Source organism: Hipposideros armiger, unplaced genomic scaffold (assembly GCF_001890085.2).
Source record: "Hipposideros armiger isolate ML-2016 unplaced genomic scaffold, ASM189008v1 scaffold_46, whole genome shotgun sequence".
NCBI classification, from domain to species: domain Eukaryota; kingdom Metazoa; phylum Chordata; class Mammalia; order Chiroptera; family Hipposideridae; genus Hipposideros; species Hipposideros armiger.
Genome location: NW_017731396.1, coordinates 2,180,786 through 2,191,175, shown reverse-complemented (window position 1 = coordinate 2,191,175; position 10,390 = coordinate 2,180,786). Strand labels below are relative to the sequence as shown.

The window sequence follows — 10,390 nt, the reverse complement described above, 5'->3', positions numbered from 1 at the left end:
TGGCCGACTGATGACCGGCGACCGATTGCCTCACCCGGGAAGAGCACAATGATCATACCAATGTGGGCCAGTGAAGCAGCGTCCTCCACAACTAGACTGAAGAACAACAATAACAACAAAAAACCCCCCCACAAAAAACAGCAATTTGTCTACCTGTCTTTTCCCCTTCCCCAATTCCCCAACACTGTTCCCCTCCCCCCAATTCCCCACTAAAATCTTAAAAAAAAAAGAAGAAGAATGGAAGAAAAATCTCAGCTAGAAAAGCCCACCTCTAAGTGAAATGGATTAATTTGAGACCTGCGAAGTTAATGTAATAACTACAACAGTCTTGTAAAGTGTTCTCCGAGATGGTGACTAATCACCATGCTCTCGATTCTGTTTATTTCTGCATTTTTAGTGGTGCCCAAATAAGCATTTAATTGTCATAGCAAATGTCAGAGCGAAGATTGCGGTGGTCCATTTCCTCTGTCCTCTATTTAGCCAACCTACCCATGATGAACTCCCGAGTACTGTATAAGCAAATATATGTTTGGAAAATTACCAGGAGTTTGGATTTTCTGCCCTTTTGGCTTCAGGCCGGGTATGAGACCATGAATCTGAGGTGCCTGGGTAGGAAGGTATCTCAGAGGTTTGGGCATTTAGCAGAACAGCACATGTGACTATGTGCACTTCTGCCTCAGCCCGGGGTTTTACCCCAAAGATAAACACTGGAACATTAGGTGCTGGCTAGAGAACTTGCAGTGTGTTTGTCCCTGTGAAACTGGGCTCTCCATCCATAATGGGAAATTGTTCTCTAGGGTAGCGAGCAAAACTGTAAGGAGCCTCTGACTGCTATTTGGTGAGATTTATTTTCTTTATCTCTATTGCCCTGAGCTTTTTTCATCAAAGACAAGCTGCTTAGTTATATGAAGCACACATCTGGAATGGATTTGTGATTTTTCAATTAGCAATACAATTCAGACTTCTAGAGGCTAAAGAGGGCTTGTTATAATTGTTGGGTTCTGAGTCTGACCCTGACTTTACTTCTGGTTTCTTTCTAAGCCCCCATGTGATTCTGATTCTCTTAGAGCGTTTCGCCGCCCCCAAATCCCTTACGGTGTTTGTTGTTTGTTGAATCTATTTTATCATTTCTCTGGTTGTGGATGACCCTATAATACAGTATTCAGCAGAGCAGAATGTGTTTTGGTTAGGGAAATTAGCTTCTTTCAATTGTATTATTTTCAATAAAGTAATTGAAAGCATTTTAACATTTTCTGACACTGCCCTTATAAAGTTGTGTATGCACTTTCTTTCTAAATTAACAACAATCATAAAAGCTTTCTCCATGTTGATATTTGTCCTATAAACCCAGTTCAAAGTACCCTTTTCATTACTCAATATTTTAAAATTATCAGAGGGGATCTAGACACCCTAGCCATTGTCCCCTCTAGCCCTGTATTTGCTCTTTCCTAGGCATCATCCTGTAGACTTCCATTTTACTTGGAGCATTGAACAAGAAGGTGCTTTTCTGCAAAGGCCTGAATGACTGGGCATCAGTGACGTTCCCAGCTCCCTATTTCATTTTAGAAGGGACATCATCTTTTGAATATTTGGGTTGATTGTTCAGCCATAGGCCTGTTTGGGGAGGTTTTCAACTCTAGAATTTGCTTCTAATTAGAAAGCTGAGTGATAACGATAATGGTTTTATTTTCAGATTTTTTTCAGATTTTTAAGCAAACTGGAGTGAGAATACTCAGAGAAACAAGTATTTTGGTACTTTTTTTAAAAGCTGATTTTAATGAGAAGTTATTTCTAAACCAAAATATTCGTGGAATTACCTTACTCAGGATTCCCTAAATTCATACAGCATAACTTTCCATCTTGCCCAAGTAATTCTACTATTTTTCATCATCTGTAAAGCTGAAAAAATAGTGAATGCTTCTCTATACCTTGACCATGACCCTTCAAATGAGAATTTAAATTTGGTAACTTGTTTCAAATAACATGTTAAATGATCAGAATCAATGCCTTTACTTTTGCTTTTTCTTACACATCTTAACTCTGTCTTTTAGGCCAAAGGAGGGCTTTCTGGTTTATATGATGGAGCTGAAGTTGTTCTTGGTCCTGACACGTCCATGGAACTTCTGGGGCCAGTTCCACCGGAGCAACAATTTATTAACCAAAAAATGAGGCCTGGTTCTGGAATGTTAACCATCAGAGTCATCCCAGATGGACCAACTAGAGCACTCCAGGTGATAATTTATCCTAAGCACTGACATGAATGAATCTCAGTGTGCCTTTTCCCCCAAAATGGTTAGTCATTCAACAGATATTTATTGAATGATTTATACTGGATATGGAAATATAATGTCTTCATTTATAAAATGGGGATAAGACCTACTTCACAAAGTTGTTGGAAGAATTAAAGTATAAGTGAATATAAGATATATAAAAAAATATAAGAATTGGGCCGGCCAAGTGGCGCATTGATTAAGAGTTGGCTTGGGACACCAGCTCTGAGCAGCAAGGCCCTAGTTCAGATCCCACATTAGGGCTAGTGACTCTGCCCTCTACAGCTAAGATGGTGAACAACAGCTCGACCTGGAGCTGGGCTGCCGTGAGTCGCCAGTGACGGCGTAGGCTGCAGCCGCTGCTGCAGTGGGCTGCCATAAGCTACTGTGTGTGGCTGGCAGCCAGCGTGAGCGGCTGTCCAGAGGCCGGCGACCGATCTGCCTCAGCTGGGAAGATCGCAATGATAATACCAACATGGGCCAGTGAAGCGACGTCCTCCACAACTAGACTGAAGAACAAAAGAACAGCAACTTGTCTGTTCCCCTTCCCCCGATTCCCCAGCGCTGTTCCCTTCCCCCAATTCCCCAATTTAAAAAAAAAGAATTAAGATAATGCCAAGAACAGTACATATTAACATTATCAATCATTATATTGTATATTTATTATATGTTTAAATAATTGATATGTTAATAACATTCACAAAAAGAAGACTTGAGGTCCCTAATCAGACAGTTAAAATGTTGTGTTATGCAAGTAGGACTGGAGGGTGTTGTGGAAAGGATGTAGAAAGGATTTGTAGTCCCTGATTTGGAGAATGGAGGGGCTTCCTAAGAGAAGTAACACTTAAGCTGAGATCTAAAGGTTAACTGACGGGACTAGCCAAATCAAGAGGGAAAGGAGGAGGGACTGCACCCTAACAGTGAGAATGTTTCTTCAACAGTTGTGTATTGAGCATCTACTAGAGCTAGGCACGGCTCTCGGTACCAAACGCATACTAGTGAGCAAACAGGCAGAATTCCCTGCCATCTTGGAGCTCACGTTCTAGGGGCTGGGCAAGAAATAAGCAAGAAACATAATGAGTAAATTATTTTGTATTTGGGAAGTTGATAAGTGAAGGCCTGGGGATAAAAGAGGGTGACTCAACTGGCACGGGAATACGCTAGGAAATAAGGCTGGGGATAGAAGCAGGGGCCAGATCATTAAAAGGCTGAGACGTGCTGAAGATTTGCGGTTTTTTCTATGTCAACAAGGAGTCAGGGAATGACATGATCAGAACTTCATTATAGATTGTCACTATGGTGCAGTGTGGAGAACGGCGTGGGGTAAAATTGGAGATAGAGACTGGGGAGGAGGCTCTTGCGGTAATCTAGATGAGCGATTACGGTGACCCAAACTCGAGCAAGTGGCAGGGGTGGGAGGAGGTTGGAGGGACAGGAAAATAGAAATGAAAGCGTGTTAAGGAGCCGAGTCAGTCAGGTTTAGTGATTGAATGTGAGGGTGAGAGAGAGGAAGGGGTCAACAACGGCCTTCAGGATTCAGGTTTGGGCAACTAGGCGGACGAGAGTCCACACCTCTAGCCAGTGAACATGCAGCAGGCTTCCGGGGGAAACGCGGAGTTACATTTTGGACTGATTCAGTGTATGCTATCTACATGAACATGTGCGGAGCTCAGTGTAAACATGGGTCTGAAGTTCAGGGGAGAGACGTATGCCCCGAGATGTGGATCTCTAGGCCATGGGAGGTAGAGAACTAAGGGAAAAGGAGAGATGGTGGTATGTTACAATGAACTCCGCGAGGCAGTGCATCATAATCCATAATGCCTTTGTAAAAGCACTCTTCTCTAAGGCAAGATTGAACGCAGTGATCCTGAGCTTTGCATGTTTTGACGTCGGCGATAATTCTAGATGCCTGATCCCACTATAAGACGCTTCCAAGGTCTGAAGCTTGGCATTTGCCATGTAGACTAAAAACCAGGTTTGCCTCCTTATTACATAAATCTCACCTTAGCAGTGTTTTGGAAGCAGCTAACTTCTACAGGATTATGGTGCATGTAGTGAGTTTTGACCTATACCAGTGACGTGGAATAGGTTTCACTATGGAAGTATCAGCCCACTTAATATGGTGTTTTATTTGACCTCAGATAACAGATTTCTCCCAACGGAAAAGTGACCGTTCATTGTATGAAATGGATGAACTTCCTGTTACTGAACAAGCGCTGCAGAAATTAAAGAATCCAGAGACAGAGCAGGAATTGGAAGTAAGTTTTAAGTATTGCAGATTCATTTCTTTATCTTAAATTTGGTTAGAATTTGGCTCTGCGGTTTTCTCAGTTTAGACCTCTTTTCTTTCTGCCCTGGACGAATTTTAAGTATAGGTGTTGCTTCACAGTGTTTAATGTTCTCACAACATGAATGTGTGAATGTTATTTATATGACAGCTGTAGTTGAATCAGAATGTAACAAATGTTGCTAAAGTAAGATGACAGTAAAGAAAGCTAAACTATTTGAATTTAAACAGGTCTGAAGGTGGAGAATAAGCAAAATAGATTTTGTTTTGTTTTGGCCCTAGTTGACTCTGATATCTTCCTTCTCTCTCCCTGTTTGGGAATTGGGAAGAAAATGAAAAGTTTAAAAAGGAACATGACAAAGCACACCTATTCAATATTTAGTCAGTGATTAAAAAAAAAATAAAATACCTGTATGTAAAGCAATGTGTTGGATAGTATGGTAGTTGGATAGTATGGTAGTGAATAACTTATTAAGAGCTTGCATCCCAAATAGAGAGACAGAGTCTCAAACAATTATTTTCCTATAATGAAATGCAGAATGTCACCAGTGCTCCGATAGAGGTATTATCACATCACTCTGGAGCTCTGGTTGGGAGGGGGGGGATGATGGGATTTGAGCCATCATGGTGAATAATAGGACTCTGCTAAGAGATTTTCATCTGATCAGAGGTAAGGTAGAGGCATTTAAAGTCTTGTATTTCCTTGCACTCTCTTGGCTACCTCGAGCTCTGTTTTAAACTGTCGGTGTGCCATATTTTGGCTTCTTTTTAGGTGCTTGTGAAGTTAGAAGGTGGAATTGGGCTGTCCTTAATTAATAAAGTCCCAGAAGAATTGGTCTTTGCAAGTCTTACAGGAATCAGTGTGCACTATACACAGTTGGCAACCAGTCATATGCTTGAACTTAGCATACAGGATGTACAGGTAAGGAACCGGGGGGAGAGGCATTCAGAACTTGTTAATCTCCTTGTTTTTGTTATACACCCAACCAGATCCAGTGTTTGCTGTTCTAAAAACTTCAATGCTTTGGAAATACCTTGTTGTGGCCTTCAAAAAGTCATTCTATGCATATAATTGTTTCTTCCTACATTTGTGTCACTAATTTTCCTATATAGCAGAATTCTGAATATAGTAGCTAGTCCATCAGTAACTTAGATAACTTAGTCAAGGTGGCATGGAGGAAGGTGACCCGTGGTTCCCCATCTTGCCAATAGAAAAAAACAATAGGAAATCATCTAACCATCATTTAGAGGAATTGAAGTTCATCACCCAAAGAAAAATTAAGGGAACTGGAATTTTGCTTCTAGCCAAGATGTAATAACAGGAACCAGATTTACTCTCCAGTGTGAAACAATCCCAAAGTCCAGATAAAATAAGGAGACTGCAGGTTCAAGACACTGGACATCAGACAACAAAAGACAGTGACCAGTGAGAGTTGGGGGGGGAAAAAAAAAAAGAGGGGAGCCCTGTTGTGGCCTCAGCTTACTGCCTTGAGAGTTTCCAGGCCATGGCACTTGACGGGAGAATTAGAGTGGATGAGTTGAACAAACAGCTGAGAATCCCAGGACCAAGGCAGCTAAACCTGAAAGGAATGTACTGCATGGAAAGAAAACTGGGGAGATTGCAGAAGGGCTCTGCGAGTCTTCAGCAGAGGACAGCTCAGAGATGTATGTGAGGAATCTACCATCTGATTCATCCAGAAGGATCTCAGGGAGAGCGTCTGCTGCTCACCCAGGGCTGGAGACGGTGCTTGTTCTCCCCAGCCAGACTGGAAAAAGTAATTATGTGTGGGACGTTGAGAAGAGTCCTCCAGAAAGGCTTGCCTCCATGCTGAACTATAATAAGCCCTATGCTGAGCACCGCTCCAGACCTACCTAACAAATCTTAAAAGGAAGGTCTGAAAGGATAGATCTGTTTCCAAGTAAATTCACTGCTTCCCTGAACAAAGCTCAAGATTTAATGGAATACAAAAATATCCAGCCTCCAACAAAGGAGAAATTCACAATATCTGGCATCCTGTCATAAAGTACCAGGAGTACAAAGGGGCAGGAAAACAAAATATATAATCAGAAGAATAATGAGTCGAAATGGACCAAGAGCTAACACAGATGTTAGAATTTTCAGAGAAAGACATTAAAACTGTTATTATAACTATTGTACACATTCACAAAGTTAAGTAAAGACATGGAAGATATAAAAACTCCTAGAGATTAAAATGAAATTAAAAATATACTGGATTCGATGAATAGCAATGACACATTGTAGAGAAAAAGAGTAGTGAACTTGACGACACAGCAGTAGAAACTGTCTGAATTAAAATACGCAGAGAAAAATACAGGCATACCTCTTTATTGAGGCACATGCTTTATTACGCTTCATAGGTATTGCATTTTTGCAAATTGAAGGTTTGTGGCAACCCTGAGTTGAGCATGTCTGTTGGCGCCATTTTTCCAATAGCATTTGCTTACTTTGTGTCTGTGTCACATTTTGGTAGTTCTCATAGTACTTCAAACTTTTTCATTGTATTTATTATGATGATCTGTGATCAGTGATCTTTGATATTATTCTTGTAATTGTTTTGGGGTGCCACGAACCACCACTCCCATATAAGAATGCATACTTAATTGATCAGTTGTTTGTGTTCTGAGTACTCAACCAAACAGCCATTTCCCCATTTCTGTCCCTCCCTGTTCCCTGAAGCACAACAATATTGAAATTAGGGCAATTAATAACCTTGCAGTGGTCTCTAAGTGTTCAGGTGAAAGGACAAGTCACATGTCTCTCACTTTAAATCAAAAGCTAGAAATTATTAAGCTTAGTGAGGAAGACCTGTCAAAAGCCAAGATAGGCTGAAAGCTGGGCCTCTTGAGCTAGTTAGCCAAGTTGTGAATGCAAAGAAAAAGTTCCTGAAGCAAATTTAAAGTGTACTCTAATGGACACCCAAATGATAAGAAAGCAAAACAGCTTCATTGATGATAGGGAGCAAGTTTTACTGATCAGGATAGAAAGTCAAACCAGCTACAACATTCCTTTAAGCCAGAACCTAATCCAGAGCAAGGCCATAACTTCTGTTCTGTAAAGGCTGAGTGGTAAGGAAGCTGCGGAAGAAAAGTTGGAAGCTGGCAGAGGATGGCTCATGAGGTTTAAGAAGCCCTCTCCAGGGCCGGCCGAGTGGCTCAGTTGGTTAAGAGTTGGCTTAAGAGCGCGAGCTCTGAGTAACAGAGCCGCCGATTTGATTCCCACGTGGGCCGGTGATGCTGCGCCCAAGCTGAGCTGTCAACAGGTGGCAGGATGACTCAGCTGGCGTAACAACAAGACTGCCTGTTAGATGGTGGGCTATGCCCACCTGCAACTAAGACTGAACTTGGCACCTTGAGCTGAGCTGCCGCCCGGATGGCTCAGTGGACAGAGCGTGCGTTCTTAACAACAAGGCTGCTGGTTCAACTCCCGCATGGGATGGTGGCTACGCCCACCTGCAACTAAGGTTGTAACACAGCACCTTGAGCTTAGAGGCCACAAGCTGCCGACGGGAAGCCAGATGGTGACTGGCGCCCTCCACAACGAAGATTGAAGAACGACAACTTGGCTGGTCCAATTCCCCAACACTATTCCCCTCCCCCAATTCCCTAATAAAATCTTTAAAAAAAAAAAAATAGAAGCCGTCTTCACAATATAAAGCGGAAGGTGAAGAAGCAAGTGCTGATGGAGAAGCTGCAGCAAGTTACCCAGAAGATTTAGCTAAAATAATTAATGAAGGTGGCTCCACTAAACGACAGATTTCAATGTAGATTAAACAGCCTTATATCAGAAGAAGATGCCTTGTAGGACTTTCATAGCTGGAGAGGAGACGTCAATGCCTGGCTTCAAAGCTTCAAAGGACAGGATGACTTGTTAGGGGCCAATGCAGCTGGTGACTTTAAGCTGAAGCCAGTGTTCATTTACCATTCCAGAAATCCTAGGTCCCTTGAGAATTATGCTAAATCTACACTGCGTGTGCTCTATAGATGGAGCAGCAAAGCCCGGATGACAGCACGTCTGTTTACAACAGGGTTTAGTGAATATTTTAAGCCCACTGTTGGGACCTTCTGCTCAGGAAAAAAGATTCCTTTTAAAATATTGCTTCTCATTAACAATACACCTGGTCACCAAGAGCTCTGATAGAGATGGACAACAAGATTAATGTTGTTTTCATGCTGCTACCACAACATCCATTCTACTGCTCATGGATCGAGGTGTTATTTTGACTTTCAAGTCTTATTATTTAAGAAATACATTTCGTGGGCCGACCAAGTGGCTCAGTTGGTTAAGAGCTTGTTCAGGAGTTTGAGCTCTGAGCAACAGCGGTTTGATGCCCGGCCCGAGCTGAGCTGCTGCTGAGCTGCCAACAGGCGGCAGGATGGCTCAGCTAAAAAAGAAAAAAAAAGAAAAGAAATATATTTCGTAAGGCCATAGCTTCCATAGATAGTGATTCCTCTGATGGATCTGGGCAAAGTCAATCGGAAACCTCCTGGAAAGCATTTACCATTCTAGATGCCATGAAGAATATTCATGATTCATGGGAAGAGGTCAAAATATCCACATTAACAGGAATTTAGAAGAAGTTTATTCCGACCCCCTTGGAGGAATTTAACTGCAAATGTGGTGAAAAATAGCAAGATAACTAGAATTAGAAATGAAGCCTGAAAATATGATTGAATTGCTGCAATCTCATGATAAAACTTGAATGGATGAGGGAAGAAAGTGGTTTCTTGAGATGGATTTTTCTCCTGCTGAAGATACTGTGAATATTGTAGAAATGACAACAAAGGATTTAGAATATTATATAAACTTAGTTGATAAAGTAGCAGTAGGGTTTGGAGAATTGACTCCAATTTTGAAGAGTTCGACTGTGGGTGAAATGCTATTGAATAGCATCTCATGCTACAGAGACATTGTTTATAGAAGGAAGAGTCGATTGACGAGGCAAACTTCATTGTTGTCTTTAAGGAAACTGCCATGGCCACCAACCCTTCAGCAACCACCACCGCGCTCAGTCAGAAGCCATCAACATCGAGGCAGGACCCTCCACCAGCAAATCACCAAAGGCTCAGATGATGGTTAGCATCTTTTAGCAGTAAAGTATTTTGTACATTGTTTTTTTAGACATGATGCTATCACACACTTATATGCACTTAGAAACCAAAAAAATTCATGTGACTCACTTTATTGCAATATTTGCTTTATTGCGGTGGTCTGGAACTGAAGCCACAGTATCTGTGAGGTAAACCTGTAATCCCCACAAAAACAAAATAGCATCAATGACCTACAGGACAAGGGACAACTTCAAGCAGCCTACTATATGGATAATTGCAGTCCCCAAAGGACAGGAGAGAGGAGGGGACAGAAAAAGTATTTGAAGAAATTTGGCCATAGATTTTCTAAACTTAATGAAAACTATAAAAAAAATTATAAACTCAAGATGGAATTAGTTCAAACTCGAATCCACTCACACACATGCCATGAAGGAAACTACACCAAGGTACGTCATCATCAAATTACTCAAAACTAGTAATATGGCATCCAGATTAAAAAAGACATGTTATGTGCAAGGAACAGAGGTGAGAATGATACCTGGTTTTTCACTGCAAGCAATGGAAGTGAGAAGACAGTAAGCAATTAAAGTGCTGAAAGGAAACCGAACTGTAAGCCTAGAATTGTATGCCCAGCAAATATGTCTTTTAAAAACAAGGGTGAGGGCCGGCCAAGTGGCGCGTTGGTTAAGAACTGGCTTGGGACGCCAGAGGGCCCCGGTTCGGATCCCACATATGAGGGCCAGTGACACTGCCCTCCACAGCT

The 10,390-nt window shown here is 41.7% G+C and overlaps 1 protein-coding gene across 1 annotated transcript in view; it reads left to right on the top strand.

The window, feature by feature from the left end:
• VPS13D (vacuolar protein sorting 13 homolog D) overlaps positions 1–10,390 on the top strand; it is a 299,465-nt gene that overhangs the window by 164,378 nt on the left and 124,697 nt on the right. The window contains exons 53-55 of the mRNA XM_019639700.1: positions 2,052–2,231; positions 4,412–4,528; positions 5,330–5,479. Of these exons, the coding sequence (XP_019495245.1) occupies positions 2,052–2,231; positions 4,412–4,528; positions 5,330–5,479 (447 nt within the window). The remainder of the gene's footprint in view (positions 1–2,051; positions 2,232–4,411; positions 4,529–5,329; positions 5,480–10,390) is intronic.